Source organism: Dendrobates tinctorius, unplaced genomic scaffold (assembly GCF_039654945.1).
Source record: "Dendrobates tinctorius isolate UK_male_01 unplaced genomic scaffold, ASM3965494v1 ptg000035l, whole genome shotgun sequence".
Classification (NCBI taxonomy): domain Eukaryota; kingdom Metazoa; phylum Chordata; class Amphibia; order Anura; family Dendrobatidae; genus Dendrobates; species Dendrobates tinctorius.
In genome coordinates this window covers 62545434-62570396 of record NW_027361703.1, presented here as the reverse complement: position 1 = coordinate 62570396, position 24963 = coordinate 62545434, and the positions used below count along the sequence as shown (strand labels likewise).

General features: G+C 42.8%; 1 protein-coding gene across 3 annotated transcripts in view; it reads right to left on the bottom strand.

Moving 5' to 3' along the window:
* Positions 1-24963, bottom strand: part of LRRK2 (leucine rich repeat kinase 2) — a 325079-nt gene that overhangs the window by 231886 nt on the left and 68230 nt on the right. For all 3 annotated transcript variants that reach the window (XM_073573544.1, XM_073573542.1, XM_073573543.1), the window contains exons 14-15: positions 6804-6928; positions 6491-6624 (exon numbers count right to left, since the gene is read on the bottom strand). In XM_073573544.1, the coding sequence (XP_073429645.1) occupies positions 6491-6624; positions 6804-6928 (259 nt within the window). The remainder of the gene's footprint in view (positions 1-6490; positions 6625-6803; positions 6929-24963) is intronic.

Genomic DNA, 24963 nt, shown 5'->3' with positions numbered 1-24963 from the left:
CAGGTACCCCACTCGATACTCCAAGAGCATCCGAAAGTCTCTCAGGCTCTCCACGGAGCCAACCACCAGGATGGGAATCCTACCCACCTCACTGGATACTTGGTCTTCATCATCAGGAGGGATCCTCACTCTCACCACACCGGAGATATTGACAAGGTCTTGCATTACCTTCCCGGATCTTCCAATGATTCTCCCAATCAGAGCTTTGGGTACCGGCACCACATCTTTCCGCAAACCCAGCTGATCCATAGCCTTCCTTGCTAACTCTAGGCGTCGAGCAGCCTTCACATTACTCTGCCTGACCCGCTGTTTGGTGTGGAGACATTGTAGATGCATCTCTTTCAGGACAGCTACTCGGTTTGATGTATCTTCTCTGTCCGATACGATCACCAACTGCAGAGTCTCAGGTGCCCAGCGCACCTTACACGCTTTGACCGCTTCTTGGAAAGCCTCATGCACACCTTCCTCCGCACAGGCTTCTTGCATGTCCTCTGGTACCTCAATCACAAACTGGAAAGTTGTGGTCTTGCTCTCTTCCTGGTCCGAAGGCTCTAGCTTTACCACGGACACTTCCCTCACTGCCGTTGACCCGACCGGGTGACTGTCTTCTTCCGTTCTTAACTCAACAACTTCATCCGATTTGACCACTTCATGACCCTTTGCGACGAGGGCTACTGGCCGTTCTGTCCTGTTATCACTTGCGCTCACCCGCGGTAAGTCTTCGTCCAACTTCTCCCGCAGAAGACTTTTAACTACTCCTCTGAGTTCTTCCATTTCTTCCCTAAGGGTCTTGTTCACATTTTGCTACATTGACAGGTGACCTCTGAGCTCCAAGTCTTCTTCCTCGAGCTCCTCCACTCTGTGCTCGGCCGTTTGTCTCATCACAATTTCTCGCTCAAGATGTTCCTTCACTGTCTCTTTTATTAACTGTATCTCCTGCTCTAGTTCTCTTTTGGCCAGTATGTGCTGCACCATTACTTCTTTAATTATATCGTCAAAAGGTACCCCTGGGTTAGTCCAGTCAGTCGAGTGAACCTCCCAGTTACCCTCTGACTGTGTCTCTACACCCGTTATCTTCTCGATCAGGTTACCATCAGTCCTGTCACGAGTTTCAGTCAGCACAGCACTAGATTCTGTTCCAGTGGTGGCTACTGGCAGCAACACGTCACAGTCACACCACCCCGTAGGGTAAACTCCCAAGGCACGCTCTATTTGCGTGTCAGCTCTGCTCTTTTTGTTTACCACACCCTTCTCATTCATACTGTGGTACCCTTCAGGGGACGTCAGGTCAGTAAATTCGTCAGACGCCATTCTTTCTCCTGTCGCCCCTACATCTGCCCTGTCCACGTTAGGAGGCGTCAGCATCTCAGTGTCTGCTAGCCCTACAGTAGAAACGTCTCTACCCTCCTCCCCCACATCATCAAATAGGACAAAGTCCCGGCGCTTCTCAAAGGTATGCACTAAGTTTGGTGGTATCCTACCACCTTGGCACTCACCCTTTTTCATCTCAATCAAGACTCTGTCCACCTTATAATTCACAATGCCCCTGTGGAGGCAGCGAACTCTGACGTTTTTCTCAGTCAGAGATAAAACGAGCGGCGTTTCTGTCAGAGGCACCTGACTCTTGGAGTCCAGCCTACCAGAGACTCCTTCCTGGTACAGCATCACGGTACACACCTGGGGCCCGTCATTACTACCCGGAAAGGATATCTCACATTGCTCCCAAGACATACACATACACTGTGGTACTGCAGACATACCCACTGAGTCAACCAGTGCTGCCATTTCCTAAACCACCCCAATTTGGGTTACCGCCCCCTCCCGGGACTCCACCCCTTTTTGGGTTACCACTCCAATTTGGGCCACCGCCCCCTTCTGGGACTCCACCCCCTTTTGGGCTACCACCCCGAGTTGGGTCAACGCCCCCTTCTAGGACTCCACCCCTTTCGGGATATCCCCATGTCCGTTATACCGGTCTTCTCAGACCACAGTTTAAGTCTTAACGATACCACACAAGTCCTTGTTGGCCCCACCACAGCTCCTGCTGTCACCGACCACCGACACCACCGGCTGCTGTTCGCACACACACAGCGGCTGGAGTCACTCCAGCTCCTGCTGCGCTGTCTTTGTGGATCCACCAGAAGCCGCTTGTCCCCTTCGTAACCCCGCCGAGTTACCGGAAGCCGCTTGTCACCTTCGCGACCCCACTGTGCCACATCAAGCCGCTTGTCACCTTCTTGACTCCCACTGAGCCACCGCAGGCTGAGTTGAGAAAAGAAGAAAAGAAAAACACCACACAAAAACTCACGTGTCCCTTCTGTGTGCTATTCAGGACATACCGTCTCCGCCTGAGACCGTCCAACACACAGGGCGCACCGGGTGCTATTAAGGGAGTGACCCTCCTCCCAGGGTTTCCCAACACACCGGCCACACCAACAGAAAACTCACATGTCCTGTCTGTGTGCTATTCAGGACGCACCGCCTCCACCTGAGACCGTCCAACACACAGGGCGCACCGGGTACAATTCAGGCAGCCGACCCTCTTTCCAGGGTTTCCCAACACACCGGCCTCACCAGGTGCTATTCAGGACATCCGTCTCGGCCTGAGACTGCCCAACACTTCCGCCTCACCAGGTCCAAGGTCATACCACGTGCTCCAGGGATCTTCCCAACACTGACCCTCCAGGACCTTGCTCACTGAACCCTCCAGGAACACAGTCTTTCCCACTGACCCAGATCAGTACCACACGAACACCAGTCCGTCGCCTGTGTCGGCCACACAGGTCCTCGGATACCTCTTCTCCTCAGAGGCACCCTATAGCAATCACCAGTCTCTTTCTCCTGGGGAAACGGCCGCACTGGGCTCACCGCACCGGTTCGGACAGTGCCTTACTCACTAGGCCGCCCCACGGTTCCAGAACCACAGCCAGGCAGTGGCTTCCCCAACCATCAGCCTTCCTGGCTCAGCGTTGCCAGCACTGCAACATACGCCTTTGTAAACCATTGCCCTTAGCAACCGACTTTGCAGTCTTTTTCCGTTGCTCCCAGCAACAAGGCTACAACAATGCCCATAGCTTTCTCCACCAAATGTGAGGTAGCGCTGTCATCTAAGTAGGGGATTCTCGCTAGGCAGAGAACAAAACCAGCTCCGGCACAGGTTTTCCATAAACTCAAAACATAGTCCTTGCGGTTTATTCACCATCATAAACCATAGAAGCAACATAACTTCATAACATCTGCATAGCGTCTATTATAGTGCTTCACTCTGGTTATCAGTGTCCAGTACGCAGGCTCTCTTAGCCTCACAATTATCTCACCCACGTCAGGTCTCCTCATGCGGCTTCAGCATCCCGCCATTGCTCACAGCGTCCATACGTGCTGTCAGGCAGGAAGTTCCAACTCTGCAGGACCTTCCACACTGGACCAACCAGGTCAATACGCATACCTAAGTCTCCATCTCAAGGCCACCCACCTTGAGATACATAACCATCCTTCAGGATTCTGCCACTCATCCGTTCTCTTGGGACATCCACACAATACCCCCTAGTGGCCACAGTGGTTACCACACCACTATATATATATATATATATATATATATATATATATATATATATATATATATATATATATATAAGAAATAGTTTGCCATTTTCTTTTTAATTTGACCGTGCACGTTGTGCACAGCTACCATTCGATTTGTCTAGAAATCATTTTATTGTACAACAGGGCCTCTGAGAAATAAGGCCTGCACTTAGATTCAGTGCTATAAGCAATTCATCCACTTGTCCGCTGCACTACTTTTGTCAAATCTCTCCAATAGTCTTATTTAGTGTTAACCCCTTCACACCATGACCATTTTCCTCCCTTCCAAGAGCTATAACATTTTAATTTTTCCGTCAGTATAGCCGCATGAGGGCTTGTTTTTTGTGGGACAACTTGTACTTTTGAATAACATAATTCATTCTGTCACAGTGTACTGGAGAAAAATTCCAAGTGCTTTGAGTGTGTGTGCACACTTCTGCTGCGGAATTTTCCGCCTGGATTTGTCTAAATCCGCAGTTAAATCTGCAAGTCAAAAGACCTGCGGTTTATCTGCGGATTTTCTGCGGATTAGCCTGCGGTTTTCCCCTGCGGTTTGACAACTGTTATGATGCAGGTGCCAAACCGCTGCAGAATCCGCACAAAGAATTGACATGCTGCCGATTTAAATCCGCAGCAAATCCGCATGGAAAATTCCGCACCGTGGGCACTGTGTTTTCTGATTTTAAAAGGGTACTGTACAACGCAGCAGAAACTGCTTCGTATCCGCAGGGCCAAATCCGCTGCGGATCCGCAGCAGAATCCGCAACATGCACACACCCTTAAGATGCAAAAAAAAAGTGCAATTTCACAATTCCTTCTTGAGGGTTTTTATTTTTTATTTATCATGTTCTCTATAGAATAAAACAGACCTGCCATTATGATTCCCTAGGTCAGTAGGAGTACGCCTATACCAAACATGGATAATTTAATTTTTTTTAATGAAATGGTGAAAACAAAATTGGAAACTTGAAAAAAAAAAATAATTGCTTTTCTCTCCATTTTCCGAGACCCGTAATGTTTCTTTTTTTGGGATGTGGGGCTGCGTGTTGGATTATTTTTTGTGCCCTGAGCTGATATCTTTACTGATACAATTTGGGAAACCACAATAGCAATGATATGGCATTGCATCCTGTATGTCATAAATTGACACACAGGTGCAAAGAAAACCGGACAATCAAGGATCAATCGCTGAGACTTTTAATATGGGGAATGTGGAAAACCACAGAAGAAAATGCGACCATAGATCCATAATGTTAAAGTACAAAACGTCTTTATTAAATAATGGACAGAAAAGGACAACTGGAGGACATGTGCAAATGGCAACCAAAGTGCAAATAGTGCAAAAATGCAAAACGAGCAGTCCAGCCACAGTCAAACCCTGTTACATAAATGCATACCTAAAAGGACTCTATCAATGATAGGGGGAAAAAAAGAAGATAGACTGTCCTATATATTGGACTGGCTACGCATGTTAAGTCTATATTTGATAATAACTATAATAGAAAAAATATATATATAGTGCCCATATCCATTTCCCATATGTGCTCTATAGGTCACACAATCAGAACCCATTCACATACTGCCACAAGGCAGAATCAGCTTTATTGCTAGAGCACACTAAGGGAACAAAGGGAAAATTCCCAGCACTGTTAAACATGCACCCAACCTACCCTGAAAGGGTTACTACCCGGCAATGATGTTACCTCACTAACAGATTCAGGATGACCGGGCGGGCTGCTCGTCTCCCCGACGCGCGTTTCGGAGCTCTAGGGCTCCTTCCTCTGGGGGCGTCGGGGAGACGAGCAGCCCGCCCGGTCAAAGCAGGATTTAATGAGTTAACAGCTCCGCTCCATCCTCGGCTGTTAGTGGCACATGATGGCTGATTAAATGTGCAGGGAAAGAATTGGGAGAGTCCGCATGAATGACAGGGCCACGAGAGAGAGAGAGGATTCAAAAAGATTTAAATAAACTGGAGAAGTGGGCAGCAACTAACAGAGTGGTTTTTAACAGGGAGAAATGCAAAGTACTACATCTGGGCAATAAAAAAGCATATATAGAATGGGAGGAATAGGGCTAAGTGACAGCACATGTGAAAAAGACTTGGGTATACTAATAGATCACAGACTGAATATGAGTCAACAGTGTGATGCAACAGCAAAAAAGGCAAATGCAATTCTAGGATGTATTAACAGAAGCATACAGTCTAGATCACGTGAAGTCATTATTTCCCTCTACTCCTCTTTGGTCAGACCTCATCTGGAATATTGTGTCCAGTTTTGGGCACCACATTTTAAAAAAGACATCAACAAACTGGAGCAAGTTCAGAAAAGAGCGACCAGAATGGTGACCGGTCTGCAAACCCTGTCTTATGAGGAAAGGTTGCAGGATTTGGGAATGTTTAGTTTGCAAAAGAGAAGACTGAGAGGAGACTTAATAGCTGTCTACAAATATCTAAAGGGCTGTCACATTATAGAAGGATCAACTTTATTCTCATTTGCACAAGGAAAGACTAGAAGCAATGGGATGAAACTGAATGGGAGGAGACACAGATTAGATATTAGAAAAAACTTTTTGACAGTTAGAGTGATCAATGAGTGGAACAGGCTTCCACAAGAAGTGGTGAGTTCTCCTTCAATGGAAGTCTTCAAACAGAGGCTGGACAGACATCTGACTGGGATGATTTAGCGAATCCTGCTTTGAGCAGGGGGTTGGACCAGATGGCCCAGGAGGTCCCTTCCAACTCTACGATTCTATGATTCTATGACATATGTAAGTTTACGTCATATGTGGGGAAAGGGTTAGAGCAGCTGATGAATTACACTATATATTCATTTATTACTGAATTTCACATCTAAATGTTGTATTTATTTAGGGTTTAGTAAAGGGAATAAAGTTCAACCGCACGTACCTTGTTGAGGGCTTGCAAAATGAACTTGTGCGTGCCTTCAAGCAAGCATTGGTTCCTAATCACTTTACGTGGCAGATTTAGGAATGAACTCTCTTCTGTTTTTATAGGACTATTTGTCACATCATACGTAGTGTCTGGAAAGAAAAAAAAAAATTAAGAACCCTGCAGGCTAATATGTACATAAAGACAAGGCAATGATATATAAAAAAAACTATTATTACCTTTATGCATTATTTGCAGTTTATTTTTTACTTTTTAGTTCAGGATATTTGTGTTTTTTGCTTTTTGTTTGCAATGATATATACGCACTTACCATCACATAAAATCTGCACCATTACCCGCAAAGCCTTCAGCTGGACCCCAGGTACCTTTTTGTGCCTTTTCATGACATTCAACAGACTTGCCATTGTCACAGTCAACATATCCAAATTAAAGGAGCTTGGAAAGAAAAAGCCAAACACATAAAAAGTGACCCTTTTTTAATTCTTTGTTATCATAAATCAATAATACATTTGAAAATCACAAATTTTGCAACATGTCTCATTAGAGAAAGCCACTTCTTTCTCCTCCTGGGCTAGTGTTTCATTCACAAAATTCACAGGTAAAATCTGGCTTCAGTGAATGAAAGGAGACGAAAATTGGTGAAAGCGAGTAGAATTTGTGTGTCTGCCTCAGCCTCCTCCCATCCTAATTTATTTTAACCCCTTCCTGACATCCGACGTACTATCCCGTCCATGGGACCCGGGCCCCTATGCCCATGGACGGGATAGTACGTCTACCGGGATCAGCGGCGCCCACGTGGTGAGCGCCGCTGATCGCGGCCGGGTGTCAGCTGATTATCACAGCTGACACCCGGCACTATGTGTCAGGGGCGGTCACGGACCGCCCCCGACACGTTAACCCCTTGCACACCGCGATCAAACATGATCGCGGTGTACCGGGAGTTAAAGGGAAGCATCGGCAGGGAGGGGGCTCCCTCCGTGCTTCCCTGAGCCCCCCACGGCAGCGCAATGTGCAGCGCTGCTGCGGGGGGCTCCTTTCCTCCAGGCCCCCGAATCCAAGATGGTGACGGGGGCCTTCGGGGGCCTGGAGGAAGCTGGCTTCCTCAGTGCCTGCAAAGCTCAGGCAAGAGGAAGTCTTCTTCAATGCCTGTGACAGATTGCTGATCTGTCACAGTGATCTGTGATGTGACAGATCAGCGATCTGTCACAGGACAGTGATGTCCCACCTGGGACTATGTAATAAAGTAAAAAAAAAAATTAAAAAAAAGTGTAAAAATAATTAAAAAAAAAAAAAAAAAAAAAAAAAAAAAAAAAATCGCCAAATAAATTAGTAAAAAAAAAAAAAAAAATATTCCCCAATAAATTCATTTTTTGAAAATAAAAAAAACCAAAACAATATAAGTACACATATTAGGTATCGCAGCGTCCGTAACGACCCGCCCTATAAAACTGTCCCATTAGTTAACCAGTTAACCACTTTAGCGAACCCCTTAAAAAATAAAAAACGAAGCAAAAAATAATGATTTATTATCATACCGCCAAACAAAAAGTGTAATAACGCGCGATCAAAAAGACGCATATAAATATCTATGGTACCGCTGAAAACGTCATCTTGTCCCTCAAAAAACGAGCCGCCACACAGCATCATCAGCGAAAAAATAAAAAAGTTATAGCTCGCAGAATAAAGCGATGCAAAAATAATTATTTTTTATATAAAATAGTTTTCATTGCATAAAACCGACAAAACATAAAAAAACGACCTAAATGAGGTATCGCTGTAACCGTACTGACCCGAAGAATAAAACCACTTTATCAATTTTACCGCACGCGGAACAGTGTAAACGCACTCCCCCAAAAGAAATTCATGAAACGCTGGTTTTTGTTCATTCAGCATCCCAAAAATCGGAATAAAAAGTGATCAAAAAATGTCACGTGCCCGAAAATGGTACCAATAAAAACGTCAACTCGTCCCGCAAAAAATAAGACCTCACTTGACTCGGTGGGTCAAAATACGGAAAAATTATAGCTCTCAATATGTGGTGATGCAAAAACTGTTTTTACAATAAAAAGCGTCTTTTAGCGTGCGACAGCTGCCAAAAATAAAAACTGCCATAAATAGTAAATCAAACCCCCCCGTTATCACCCCCTTAGTTAGGGAAAAATAATAAAATTTAAAAAATGTATTTATTTCCATTTTTCCATTAGGGTTAGGGTTAGGGCTAGGGTTAGGGTTAGGGCTAGGGTTAGGGCTAGGGTTAGGGCTTGGGTTAGGGCTTGGGTTAGGGCTTGGGTTAGGGCTTGGGTTAGGGTTAGGGGTGTGTTGGGGTTCGGGTTGGAGTTAGAATTGGGGGTTTCCACTGTTTGGGCACATCAGGGGCTCTCCAAATGCAACATGGCGTCTGATCTCAATTCCAGCCAATTCTGAGTTGAAAAAGTCATATGGTGCTCCTTCCCTTCCAAGCTCTGCCATGCGCCCAAACAGTGTTTTACCCCCACATGTAGGGTATCAGCCTACTCAGGACAAATTGCAAAAAAATTTTTGGGGTCCAATTTCTCCTGTTACCCTTAGGAAAATAAAAAATTGGGGGCAAAAATATCATTTTTGTGGAAAAAAAATGATTTTTTTATTTTCACGTCGAGCCTTATAAACTTCTGTGAAGCACTTGGGGGTTCAAAGTGCTCACCACACATCTAGATAAGTTCCGTGGGGGTCTAGTGTCCAAAATGGGGTCACTTGTTGGGAGTTTCAATAGTTTAGGTACATCAGGGGCTCTCCAAACGCACATGACACCCGCAGACCATTCCATCAAAGTCTGCATTCCAAAATGGCACTGCTTCCCTTCCGAGCCCCGACGTGTGTCCATACAGTAGTTTTCTCCCACATATAGGGTGTCAGCGTACTCAGGACAAATTGGACAACAACTTTTGCTGTCCAATTTCTCCTGTTACCCTTGGGAAAATGAAAAAATTGGGGACTAATTGATCATGTTTGTGGAAAAAATACGATTTTTTTATTTTCATGCCCGGGCATTATAAACTTCTGTGAAGCCCTTGGGGGTTCAAAGTGCTCACCACACATCTAGATAAGTTCCTTAGGGGTTCTCGTTTCCAAAATGGGGTCATTTGTGGGCGTTTCCACTGTTTAGGTACATTAGGGGCTCTTCAAAGGCAACATGACACCCGCAGACCATTCCATCAAAGTCTGCATTCCAAAACGTCACTACTTCCCTTCCGAGCCCTGACGTGTGTCCATACAGTAGTTTTCTCCCACATATGGGGTGTCAGCGTACTCAGGACAAATTGGACAACAATTTTTGGGGTTCAATTTCTCCTGTTGCCCTTGGGAAAATAAAAAAATTGGGGAATAATTGATCATGTTTGTGGAAAAAATACGATTTTTTTATTTTCATTCCCTGGCATTATAAACTTCTGTGAAGACCTTGGGGGTTCAAAGTGCTCACCTCACATCTAGATAAGTTCCTTAGGGGGTCTAGTTTCCAAAATGGTGTCATTTGTGGGTGTTTCCACTGTTTAGGTACATTAGGGGCTCTCCAAAGGCAACATGACACCCGCAGACCATTCCATCAATGTCTGCATTCCAAAACGTCACTACTTCCCTTCCGATCCCCGACGTGTGCCCATACAGTAGTTTTCTCCCACATATGGGGTATCAGCATACTCAGGACAAATTGGACAACAACTTTTGGGGTCCAATTTCTCCTGTTACCCTTGGGAAAATAAAAAAAATGGTGACTAAAAGATCATGTTTGTGGAAAAAATACGAATTTTTTATTTTCACGCCCGGGCGTTATAAACTTCTGTGAAGCACTGGGGGGTTCAAAGTGCTCACCACACATCTAGATAAGTTCCTTGGGGGGTCTAGTTTACAAAATGGTGTCATTTGTGGGGGGTTTCCACTGTTTAGGTACATCAGGGGTTTTCCAATCGCGACATGGTGTCCGATCTCAATTCCAGCCAAAAACGTCAAATGGCGCTGCTTCCCTTCTGAGCTCTGCCATGCGCCCAAATAGTGGTTTACCCCCATATGTGGGGTATCAGCGTACTCAGGACAAATTGCACAATAACTTTTAGCGTCCTGTTACCCTTGGGAAAATAAAAATTGGGGTGAAAAGATCATTTTTGTGGAAAAAATATGATTTTTTAATTGTACCGCTGTATGTTATAAACTTCTGTAAAGCCCTTGTGGGTTCAAAGTTCTCACCACATATCTAGATAAGTTCCTTGGGGGGTCTAGTTTCCAAAATGGGGTCACTTGTAGGGGGTTTCCACTGTTTAGGTACATCAGGGACTCTCCAAACGTGACATGGCGTCCGATCTGAATTCCAGCCAATTTTGCATTGAAAAAGTCAAACGGCGCTCCTTCCATTCTGAGCTCTGCCATGCGCCGAAACAGTCGTTCCCCCCACAATCAGGTATCAGCGTACTCAGGACAAATTGCACAATAACTTTTGCAGTCCAATTTCTCCTGTTACCCTTGGTAAAATAAAAAAAAATTGAACCTGAAGTATTTTTTTTGTGAAAAAAAGTTAGATGTTCTTTTTTTTTTAAAATATTCAAAAAAATTCCTGTGACGCACCTAAAGGGTTAATAAACTTCTTGAATGTGGTTTTGAGCACCTTAAGGGGTGCAGTTTTTAGAATGGTGTCACTTTTGGGTATTTTCTATCATATAGACCCCTCAAAGTGGCTTCAAATGTGATGTGGTCCTAAAAATAAAATGTTGTAAAAATGAGAAATCGCTGGTCAACTTTTAACCCTTATAACTTCCTAACAAAAAAAAATTTTGGTTCCAAAATTGTGCTGATGTAAAGTAAACATGTGGGAAATGTTAGTTATCAAGTTTTTTGTGTGCCGTATCTCTGTGATTTAAGGGCATAAAAATTCAAATTTGGAAAATTGCGAAATTTTCAAAATTTTTGCCAAATTTCCATTTTTTTCACAAATAAACGCAAGTTATTTGAATGAAATTTTACCACTAACATGAAGTACAATATGTCACAAGAAAACAATGTCAGAATCACCGGGATCCATAGAAGCGTTCCAGAGTTATGACCTCATAAAGGTACAGTGGTCAGAATTGTAAAAATTGGCCCGGTCATGAACGTGCAAACCACCCTTGGGGGTGAATGGGTTAACCCCTTCATGACCCAGGGATTTTCCATTTTTTGCATTTTAGTTTTTAACTCCCCTTCTTCCCAGAGCCATAACTTTTTTTAATTTTTCCATCAATATGGCCATGTGAGTTTTTAAGGATATGGGGCTGGGTGAGGGCTTATTTTTTGTGTGCCAAGCTGACGTATTTATTGAGACAATTTTGGGTTAGATACAATGTTTTGATCGCCTCTCACTGCTTTTTATTTCAATGTTGTAGTGACCAAAAAAAGTTAATTCTGAGGTTTCGATTTTTTTTCTCATTACCTCGTTTACCGATTGGATTAATACTTTTTATATTTTGATAGATCGGGCGATTCTGAACACAGAGATTTCAAATATGTGTATTTTTTATTGTTTTATTATGAATGGGGCAAAAGGGGCGCGATTTCAAATTTTATATTTTTTTTTTAAACTTTTTTTTTACTTTTTAACTTGCTTCAATAGTCTCCTTAGGAAACTTGAAGCTGCGGGGTTTCGATCGCTTGTGCTACACATAGCAGGGCTTCAGTAAAAATGATCATCTCCTATGAATGCCGGCCACAGGGTGACGATCATTGCAGATCTGTAATGACAAGCGTGGGGGTATCCTACAGCAATCATGTAACAAGGGGCGCGATTTCTGACACTTCCAGCGCGCTCATGTTGAATGCCTGTCAGAGATTGACAGTGGCATTCATATTAACAGCTGCAATTGGATCGCTATTCCACAAGCAGCTCTTAAGGGCACATGACAGCTGATCAGATCAGCCGTCATGTGCCTAAAAAGATGCAGTCTCAGCGCTGGAGCCCACATTAAAGACGACTATGACGTATAGGCATGTAGGTCATAAAGGGGTTACAAGCACCAACTACCATCTCCTATCTCAGTTAAGGGAAAGTCTGTCTTCACTGAGTACAGATTTTACCCATTAATTGAGATTCAATCCAGGAGAGAAAAGAAGCAGATTTCTCTGATAAAATATGTTACAAAGTTGCTTATTTTTATTTGTACTTTTGATTTCTGAAATAAAAATAAGTTACTTTTTAAAGTTAACCCCTTAACGACCAAAGGTATTTTTGGTTTTGCTTTTTCATTTTTTTGCTCCCCTTCTTCCCAGAGCCATAACTTTTTAATTTTTTGGTCAATATGGCCATGTGAGGGTTTGTTTTTTGCAAGGACGAGTTGTACTTTTGAACGACACCATTGGTTGTACCATGTCTTGTACTCAAACAGAAAAAAAAAATTTGAAGTGTGGTAAAATTGCAAAAAAGTGCAATCCCACACTTGTGTTTTGGTTTGGCTTTTTTGCTAGGTTCACTAAATGCTAAAACTGACCTGCCATTATGATTCTCCAGTTCATTACGATTTCATAGACACCAAACATGTCTAGGTTCTTTTTTATCTAAGTGGTGAAAAGAAAATTCCAAACTTTGATTAAAAAAATAAATAAAAAATTGCGCCATTTTCTGATACCCGTATCATCTACATTTTCCTTGATCTCTGGTTGTATGAGTGCTCATTTTTGGCGCGCCGAGCTGACATTTTTAATGATACTATTTTGATGCAGATACGATCTTTTGATCGCCCGTTATTGCATTTTAATGTAATGTCGCGGCGACCAAAAAAAAGGAATTCTGGTGTTTTTCCTTTTTTTCTCGCTACGCCGTTTAACGATCAGGTTAATCCTTTTTTTTTTTTATTGAAAGATCGGGACCTTTTATTTATTTTCTTTATACTTTTAAAAACTTTTTTTTACTTTTGCAGAGCTTCAATAGTCTCCACGGGAGACTAGAAGCTGCACTTGTCCGATCAGCTCCATAGAGGCAATGATCAGATCGCCTATATGTAGCAGATTTGCAGGTGGCGCTCATAGCAATCCGGCAGTGACAACCATAGAGGTGTCCAGGAGACCTCTGGTTGCCATCCCGACCCATTGGTGACCTGCAATCACATGATGGGGGTCACCGATGGGCTGAGCTGTTCAAAACAGCTGACATGTGCCGCGAAAGATGTGGGCTCACCGCCGGAGCCCACATCAAAGGGAGGGTGTCCAACATCGGCATAAACTTACGCCCGTTGTCGGAAAGGAGTTAAAAAGCGATATATATTTAATAGTACATACACTATTAAATATAAATTTCTGATGCAACTTTCAAGGGACTCTGTCAGCTGGTTTTTGCAATGTAAATTTAATGACAACATGAGAAAGGGACACAGACCCTGATTTCAGAGATGTATTACCGTATATACTCGTGTATAAGCCGAGATTTTCAGCCCATTTTTTTGGCCTGAAAGTCCCCCTCTCGGCTTATACACGAGTCATATACCTGGGGGTCTGAAGGGGAGGGGGGCGGTGGTGTCAAAGATCATACTTACCCCCCGGGTGCGGTCTCTGCAGCCCCCCCCGCTTCTCCACGGACTCCCTTCCTGCCTTCAGCGGTCACGTGGTACCGCTCATTAAACTCATGAATATGCGCATATTCATGAGTTTAATTTGCGGTACCACGTGACCTCTGAAGGCAGGAAGGGAGACCGTGGATAAGCGGGGCTGCAGAGATCGCTCCAGGAGGGGGTAAGTATAGCGATATCCACCTGTCCGGGGTCCATCGCTGCTCACCGCTGTCTGCTGCGTCCTCTGTCTATGACGTTTAGGCAGCAGAGGGCGCAATGACGTGGTTAGTGCGCGCTGCCCCCTCTGCTGGCTGAAAAGTCACTGACACAATAAGCGGCAGACAGCGGTGAGCAGCGATTGACCCCGGACAGGTGAATATCTCAGGTGCCGGGTCCTGAGCAGGAGAGGAGAGTATGGCATTTTTTTTTGCAGCAGCAGCATATGGGGGCATAATATATGGAGCATCTTATGGGGGCAGCATATGGGGGCATATTCTATGGAGCAGCATATGGGGGCATATTCTATGGAAGCAGTATATGGGGGCATATTCGATGGAAGCAGCATATGGGGGCATATTCGATGGAAGCAGCATATGGGGGCATATTCTATGGAAGCAGCATATGGGTGCATATCCTATGGGGCAGCATATGGGGGCATAGTCTATGGGGCAGCATATGGGGGCATAATCTATGGAGCATCATATGGGGGCATAATCTATGAAGCATCTTATGGGGGCATAATCTATGGAGCATCTTATGTGGGCATAATCTATGGAGCATCTTATGGAGGAATAATCTATGGAGCATCTTATGGGGCCATAACCTTTATGGAGCATTATATGGGGCATATTATTCTATGGAGCATCTTATGGGGGCATTATTAACCTTTGTGCAGCATTATATGGGGTGTATTTTGTATGGAGCATGTTATGGGGCCCATCATGAACTGTATGGAGCATTATATGGGGTGTATTTTCTATGGAGCATCTTATGGGGTCCATCATGAACTGTATGGAGCATAATATGGGGCTCCTGATTCAATATGGATATTCAAAAACATTTAACCTACTGATGTCTCAATAAATTTTACTTTTATTGGTATCTATTTTTATTTTTTAAATTTACCAGTAGCTGCTGCATTTTCCACCCTAGGCTTATACACGAGTCAATAAGTTTTCCCAGTTTTTTGTGGCAATATTAGGGGGGTCGGCTTATACACGGGTCGGCTTATACACGAGTATATACAGTACTTATGCATGAGATGAAAGAAAAACCGCGGACGGCAGCGCTGTTACCGAGTATCCTCAGATGGTGTGCGGCATTCGGGGCACTGATCACTGGCAGCTTCGGGTGCTAGACCTGAGAATCCACAAAACTCTATGTCCAAGTAGAGAAGAGGTCGCACTCAACGAGCTGGTGGATTAATGGCTTGATTCATTGCTACATGTTACACGTCAGGCCAGGGGAGTGACATCAAGAGTGCAGAGGGAGCTGACAATGATCGTTTCACGCTATCCAAGTGCTTCGACGGGTCATAAAGTGGAAGGGAGTGACGGATTCATATAGAAATTACGTCACCAGATACCTCCTCCTTCCACAGCTGCTGTCTAAATAACGTGAGTGAATTAAAAACAAACAATAGTACATCAAGATACAAGAAAGCACAAATACAGATAGATAAAATTACATATCAATATGAACAAAGAGCGACTTGAGAGAAATAAATTATTCCAATCATCTTATCATTATGACATAATTATATGGCATAATATGGACTATATAACTATAAGATAATTATAGCAAACATATGTATCTAATCGTTAACACCTTTTCTCGTCCCTGAAAACGGAAGAGAGTATATGAAAAGTAAACACAATACATAGATATGCTTGGAAACATGTACGGACACCGAATGTATTAATCTGAAGCATTCTATGCCTCAGTAATATGCACAGAGGCAATTAAATGTAAACCAAAATACATCAAAAATATGTCACCATGGCAGGAAAAATACCGCATGCAGGATTGACCAATCATTATAAGAATGAAAATGCAGATATATACAAAAAAAAAATCATACATGAAATCAATAATATAAATAGAAAATTCCAATAAGATGTAACCAATAACAGGAATAAACACCGTAATAAATGCAAGATTATAGTACTCAGTGCTGTCATAATTATTTGGGACTGACAAATAACTGCATAAAATGGTAAAACCTGAGAACATACAAAAATATCTTACTTACTGTAAACAGTGAAGCAGTCCCAAAACAAAATACACAACTATATATCTACTTATTCCTACAAAAAGACAGACATGTCTAATCTATCATTAAATCCAGTCGGACCCATGGCACAGGTGTCCATGATCCACTTGGATTCTCGTCTTAACAGAATCCTGTGTAAATTTCCTCCTTGAGGGGGCAAAACCACCTTCTCAATACCAGCAAAAAAGAGGACAGATAGATCACCTCCATGTACGTTCCTAACCTGACTGATTCCCTGTTCCAATCGATTTGTAGTGTTCCCTAAAGCGGACGTATAAGGGGCGTATGGTTTTACCCATGTAGTAAAACCGACACGTGCAAAAAATAACGTATACCACATGATCTGTCTTGCATGTAATGAAATCAGAAACCATGTGACTGATCACACCCATGCGTATGGTGTGGTCAGTACAATGGAACTTGCAATACGGACAGTGACCACACTTAAAATTACCTCTAGGGATTCAAAAAACCAGGGGAAGAGTCTTGAGGAGATCATTTGCATATTCCCAGTGCCTTCTGGGATAAGTGAAGAGTCTCCGCGAGCTCAACGATCACTGGGTTTTGGCCGTTGCAGCTGAAAAGAGGAAATCGGAAAACCAGGGGAAGAGTCTTGAGGAGATCATTTGCATATTCCCAGTGCCTTCTGGGATAAGTGAAGAGTCTCCGCGAGCTCAACGATCACTGGGTTTTGGCCGTTGCAGCTGAAAAGAGGAAATCGGAAAACCAGGGGAAGAGTCTTGAGGAGATCATTTGCATATTCCCAGTGCCTTCTGGGATAAGTGAAGAGTCTCCGCGAGCTCAACGATCACTGGGTTTTGGCCGTTGCAGCTGAAAAGAGGAAATCGGAAAACCAGGGGAAGAGTCTTGAGGAGATCATTTGCATATTCCCAGTGCCTTCTGGGATAAGTGAAGAGTCTCCGCGAGCTCAACGATCACTGGGTTTTGGCCGTTGCAGCTGAAAAGAGGAAATCGGAAAACCAGGGGAAGAGTCTTGAGGAGATCATTTGCATATTCCCAGTGCCTTCTGGGATAAGTGAAGAGTCTCCGCGAGCTCAACGATCACTGGGTTTTGGCCGTTGCAGCTGAAAAGAGGAAATCGGAAAACCAGGGGAAGAGTCTTGAGGAGATCATTTGCATATTCCCAGTGCCTTCTGGGATAAGTGAAGAGTCTCCGCGAGCTCAACGATCACTGGGTTTTGGCCGTTGCAGCTGAAAAGAGGAAATCGGAAAAACCGCGCGCCGATAGGCGCGCGAATTTGGGCTCATCTTTCATCGTTTTTAAGAAATCTCAAGATGGAAGAGGCCAGGAGCCATTTGGTGAGCTGCATTTCTTGCTACATGTTCACAGACTTACCAGTGGAAAAGCCAAACTTCACATGCCACAAATGCAAGCTTGTGTCCCTGTTGGAGGAAAAGTTGCAAAATCTCGAAGAGAGGTTAGCTACGTTGAAGATCATTAAGGAAGGTGAAGAGTTCTTGGACAGAGCAGAATTATCTCTTCATGTTACAGAAAGAGAAGAAATTCGAAGTGCACCTGAAGAAACAGAGGAATGGAGACATGTGACCCAGAGAAGCAGGAGGATCAGGAGACAGTCAGCACCTATACTGCTCAGAAACCAGTACCAGGCTCTCACGCAGGAAAACAATGAAGAAATACATCAGGATAAGACTTTGCCAACAAGCAGCAACCTTGTACGCCTTCAGAGTCCTCCTGGATGGAGAAAGAAAAATGTTGTGAAGAAGAAACGGAGAGTGGTGGTCATGGGGGATTCCCTGTTGAGAGGAACAGAGGCCGCTATCTGCAGACCGGATATAACTTCAAGAGAAATGTGCTGTCTTCCAGGTGCAAAAATTAAAGATGTGTCTGACAGGATATCAGGACTCTTCAGACCTACAGATGACTACCCATTCCTGCTACTACATGTGGGGACAAATGACACTGCAAGAAACGACCTGGAAACCATCTGCAGAGACTTTGAAGACTTAGGCAAGAAAGTGAAAGAACTGGGAGCGCAGGTGGTCTTCTCTTCCATCCTCCCAGTGGATGGCCATGGAACAAGGAGGTGGAATAAGATTCTGCAGGTGAACAACTGGCTACGTCGATGGTGCCGTCAGCAACGATTTGGATTTCTGGATCACGGAGTGAACTACTTATACGATGGACTACTTGCTAGAGATGGGGTGCACCTTACGAAGACTGGTAAGCATGTATTTGGAAGTCGCCTTGCTACACTTGTAAGGAGAGCTTTAAACTAGAACAACATGGGAAGGGAAGCAAAAGACCAGAAAAAGCCATACACCTGACAAATGCTATTGAGAACTCTGCTATCAGAAGTGGAAAGGAAGAACAAAGACGAAAGAATCTAATTAATAAAAATATTGGAGAAAGAGAAACCAATCACAAACTAAAATGTTTCTATACTAATGCACAAAGCATGGGCAACAAACAAGGAGAATTGGAACTACTAACACAGGAAAAGAAATATGATGTCATTGGAATCACTGAAACTTGGTGGGACAATACACATGATTGGAGTACAAGACTAGAAGGATACAACTTATTTGCAAGAAACAGACTTGATAAACGAGGAGGAGGTGTCGCATTGTATGTTAGAAACGCGTATATCTGCACAGAGATTGAAGCTTCAGAGACTGGGAGTTCTGTGGAAACTGTTTGGGTAAGAATACAAGGACAGAACAATGGAAAGGACACCATTGTAGGCATTTACTACAGGCCGCCTGTGCAAGCTGAAGCTATGGATGAACTCTTTATGCATCAAATGGCCAAGTTCTCCAAAAAATATGACATAGTTGTCATGGGAGATTTCAACTATCCAGACATTTGTTGGGAATCTCTCTCAGGCAAAACTAACAGGTCAAGGAAATTCTTATCCTCTCTTGCTGACAACTTTATCTTCCAAAAGGTAAGGGAGAAAACAAGGGGAACTGCTACCTTGGATCTAATCCTTATAAACAGGGAGGAAATGGTTGAGGAGGTAAAAGTGGCTGGGACCCTAGGAGGTAGCGACCATGCTATTTTAGAATTTTGGATAACTAGAGGCGGAAGACCTGTGAAGACTCAGACGTCAAGGTTAGATTTCAGAAAGGCAGATTTTAAGGGATTCAGAAAGAGAATTGGAGGGATCCAATGGCTGGATATCCTTAATGACAAAAATGTCCAGGAAGGATGGGAAATCTTGAAAAATGAAATTCTCAAAGCACAGTTGTTAACAATTCCGAAAAGAGGGAAGAATAGGAAGCAGTTAAGGAAACCAGGATGGATGAACACAGAACTTAAGCACATGCTAAAAAGGAAGAAAAAAATGTTTATAAAATGGAAAGAGGGAGGCATATCTAAAGAAGAATATAATGCTGTCTGCAGAACCTGCAGGGCACAAATCAGATTAGCTAAAGCTGAAAATGAATTGAGGCTTGCAAGAGATGTCAAAAGCAATAATAAAGGATTTTGGGGATATGTCAAAAGTAAAAGAAAAGTCAAAGATGCTATAGGATTTTTACAGGATGAAAATGATGAAATGGTAAGACAGGATGTTGAGAAGGCTGAACTTTTAAATTCCTATTTTGCATCTGTTTTCTCTCAGAAAGGAAATGTAACATCAACTGTTATTCACTGTCCTATTAAGGGAATAGAAGAATCCAGGATATCTATAAACAGAAAGATAGTGAAGAAAGACTTAGCTAGCCTAAATGAATTCAAGTCTCCAGGTCCAGATGAATTACACCCCAGAGTACTGAAGGAGATAGCAGAAGAAATTTTTGAACCCCTCTCTATAATCTTTGAAAATTCTTGGAGAACAGGAGAAGTGCCAGAAGACTGGAGAAGAGCAAATGTTGTTCCTATCTTCAAAAAGGGGAAGAAGGTGGACCCAGGTAACTATAGGCCGGTGAGTCTGACTTCTATACCAGGAAAGATCTTTGAACAAATTATTAAACAACATGTATGTCAATACCTGGATAAGAATGAAGTGATTAAACAGAGTCAGCATGGGTTTGTAACTAATAAGTCATGTCAGACTAACTTAATTTCCTTCTATGACGGTATCACTGATTGGGTGGATCAAGGAAATGCTGTAGATATAGTATATCTTGACTTCAGCAAAGCATTTGACAAAGTCTCTCATACAATCCTTATTGAAAAAATGACTAAGTATGGAATGGACAAGGCAACTGTTAGGTGGATTCATAACTGGCTTAGTGATCGGACCCAAAGAGTGGTCGTAAATGGCTGCACATCCAGTTGGAAGAATGTCTCAAGTGGGGTACCACAGGGCTCTGTCCTGGGCCCTGTATTGTTCAACATCTTTATCAACGATTTAGATGAAGGAATTGAGGGTAAACTGATTAAATTTGCTGATGACACAAAGCTAGGAGGGATAGCTAATACTAGAGAAGAGAGAGAGAGGATTCAAAAAGATTTAAATAAACTGGAGAAGTGGGCAGCAACTAACAGAATGGTTTTTAACAGGGAGAAATGCAAAGTACTACATCTGGGCAATAAAAATGGAAAAAGCATATATAGAATGGGAGGAATAGGGCTAAGTGACAGCACATGTGAAAAAGACTTGGGTATACTAATAGATCACAGACTGAATATGAGTCAACAGTGTGATGCAGCAGCAAAAAAGGCAAATGCAATTCTAGGATGTATTAACAGAAGCATACAGTCTAGATCACGTGAAGTCATTATTTCCCTCTACTCCTCTTTGGTCAGACCTCATCTGGAATATTGTGTCCAGTTTTGGGCACCACATTTTAAAAAAGACATCAACAAACTGGAGCAAGTTCAGAAAAGAGCGACCAGAATGGTGACCGGTCTGCAAACCCTGTCTTATGAGGAAAGGTTGCAGGATTTGGGAATGTTTAGTTTGCAAAAGAGAAGACTGAGAGGAGACTTAATAGCTGTCTACAAATATCTAAAGGGCTGTCACATTGTAGAAGGATCAACTTTATTCTCATTTGCACAAGGAAAGACTAGAAGCAATGGGATGAAACTGAATGGGAGGAGACACAGATTAGATATTAGAAAAAACTTTTTGACAGTTAGAGTGATCAATGAGTGGAACAGGCTGCCACGAGAAGTGGTGAGTTCTCCTTCAATGGAAGTCTTCAAACAGAGGCTGGACAGATATCTGACTGGGATGATTTAGCGAATCCTGCTTTGAGCAGGGGGTTGGACCAGATGGCCCAGGAGGTCCCTTCCAACTCTACGATTCTATGATTCTATGATTTACTCAGCCAATTGTCATGTTCTGTAACCATGCGATTTTTTCACTAAAACATCCCTAATTCTTGTACTACGTTTGCATGAGATAAGGGGCCCTCTGGATATTATATCACTTAAATCTCTGTCCTGCTCTAAAATATGCCAGTTCCTTCTTATTGCAGATCGGATCTGTCGATTCATAGAACTGTAACAAAAACAAAATGTAAACCTTTTCTCATTCTGGACCTTCTTGCTGCTGCTAGAGATCTCTTTATTATTCTTCAACCTATATTGTTGTTTCACTTTTTCAAGCGCCGTGTCTAAAATGGTATTAGGGTACCCCCGTTGTCTGAGCCTGTCGTATAAATCTTTGGATTGTATCTCAAAACCCTCTGCAGTGTTATTGAGGCGACGTACTCGCAGGAACTGGCTGTATGGTAGTGATTTTATAGTATGGGGTCGGGGATGGAAAATATCGTAATGCAACACCGAATTAGTTGCAATGGGTTTCCTAAAAACTGACGTACATATGTTATCATCTTTAATCTCCACTAGGACATCCAGGAACTCTAACCGAGAGCCTCCATAAATGTGTGTGAACAACATGTTCATCTGATTGATATCATTCAGCTGGTTAACAAATCCTTCAAACAGTTCTCTGGAACCATCCCATATGATGAACACGTCATCCACATATCTGAGATATTGCTTAATGTGTTGGAGGAAATTATTGTTATTATAAATATATTTTTCCTCAAAAGCGCCTAGAAACAAATTAGCAATAGTACACGCTGCCGGAGTTCCCATCGCAGTACCCACATTCTGAAGGCACCATGTAGAATCAAAAGTAAAGGCATTATGTGTGAGTATGAAATGAATAGCTTCACATACAAAATCAATAAAGCCCTGCTCTTTATCTGTAGTGTTGAGAATTTCTCTGATGATCTCAACCCCTAATTTTTGGGGAATCCTCGCTTATAAGCTCTCCACATCTATAGATGCCAACTCACAACCTGGTTGCCAAGTGAAATTTTGAACCATACTTAAAAAGGCATTAGTGTCTTTGATGTACGAAGGAATGTCTTTCAACATAGGACGAAGCAGCCAATCAATATACTGGGATAGGGGTTCCGTGATGGATCCTATCCCAGATACGATTGGACGTCCTTGGAGGGCAAGATAACGATTTATGAATTTTCGGTACATGGTACCAATGGGGTCGCGTAGGGCACTCTGGCAGCAATTTCTCTGCCTTACTCTGAATGATGACAATCATCATAACATGTTTTCTGAGAAGGGACCTCAAATCTCTAATGGATCTAAAAGTGGGATCGGCTCTTAATTTGGTATATGTCACCGAATCTGACAACTGTCGGTGTGCTTCAGAAAAATACATGATTTTCGGCAACAACACTGTCTAGACATGAAGGTCTAGACATGAAATTTTTATATAAGTGAACCTTTCTAATAGATTTGAATAAATCAATTTTAAATTCTGTCGTATCAAATGCTTGTGGTATGCAAAAATTTAAACCTCTAGATAGTAATGCAAGGCGCGCGTCATTCAGAACATGTCCCGTCTAATTACAGAAAATGCATTTGAACTGGTTAACGTCTCTGTCTCCAAGAGACCTGCTATCTCTTGCGGTAACGGCTCGTTTATACTGAATTCTGGAGTGGATGGGCAGCCATTGTAATGACTGGCACAAGGTAGAGGCATCCGTGTAACGATTGGTGAGGAATATGATCCTGGCTGCAGCATTCAAGACAGATTGGAGAGGGGAAGAGTTTGGTAAGAGGAAGATCGATTAGAAGAGAGTTACAATAGTCGAGACAAGAATGAATAAGAGAAACAGTAAGAGTTTTTGCTAAATCCTATAGCGTCTCCGAACTTAACGGTGTCAGAAAGGAAAGCAATGAAAGAAATTAAGGAATGGTCTGACACCATTGTGAGACCTTCCGATAAAGGAGGCAACACAGTGTTGTTGCCGAAAATCATGTATTTTTCTGAAACACACCGACCAGTTGTCAGATTCGGTGACATATACCAAATTAAGAGCCGATCCCACTTTTAGATCCATTAGAGATTTGAGGTCTCTTCTCAGAAAATATGTTATGATGAATGTCATCACTCAGAGTAAGGCAGAGAAATTGCTGCCGGAGTTCCCTACGCGACCCCATTGGTACCATGCACCGAAAATTCATAAATCGTTATCTTGCCCTCCAGGACATCCAATCGTATCTGGGATAGGATCCATCACGGAACCCCTATCCCAGTATATTGATTGGCTGCTTCGTCCTATGTTGAAAGACATTCCTTCGTACACCAAAGACACTAATACCTTTTTAAGTGTGGTTCAAAATTTCACTTGGCAACCAGGGTGTGAGTTGGCATCTATAGATGTGGAGAGCTTATAAACGAGGATTCCCCAAAAATTAGGGGTTGAGATCATCAGAGAAATTCTCAACACTACAGATAAAGAGCAGGGCTTTATTGATGTTGTACGTGAAGCTATTCATTTCATACTCACACATAATGCCTTTACTTTTGATTCTACATGGTACCTTCAGAATGTGGGTACTGCGATGGGAACTCCGGTAGCGTGTACTATTGCTAATTTGTTTCTAGGCGCTTTTGAGGAAAAATATATTTATAATAACAATAATTTCCTCCAACACATTAAGCTATATCTCAGATATGTGGATGACATGTTCATCATATGGGATGGTTCCAGAGAACTGTTTGAAGGATTTGTTAACCAGCTGAATGATATCAATCAGATGAACATGTTGTTCACACACATTTATGGAGGCTCTCGGTTAGAGTTCCTGGATGTCCTAGTGGAGATTAAAGATGATAAAATATGTACGTCAGTTTTTAGGAAACCCATTGCAACTAATTCGGTGTTGCATTACGATATTTTCCACCCCCGACCCCATACTATAAAATCACTACCATACAGCCAGTTCCTGTGAGTACGCCGCCTCAATAACACTGCAGAGGGTTTTGAGATACAATCCAAAGATTTATACGACAGGCTCAGATAACGGGGGTACCCTAATACCATTTTAGACACGGCGCTTGAAAAAGTGAAACAACAATATAGGTTGAAGAATAATAAAGAGATCTAGCAGCAGCAAGAAGGTCCAGAATGAGAAAAGGTTTACATTTTGTTTTCGTTACAGTTCTATGGATCGACAAATCCGATCTGCAATAAGAAGGAACTGGCATATTTTAGAACAGGACAGAGATTTAAGTGATATAATATCCAGAGGGCCCCTTATCTCATGTAAACGTAGTACAAGAATTAGGGATGTTTTGGTGAAAAATCGCATGGTTACAGAACATGACAAATGGCTGAGTAAGGGAATCCCTAGAAGTAATTTTAAGTGTGGTCACTGTCCGTATTGCAAGTTCCATTGTACT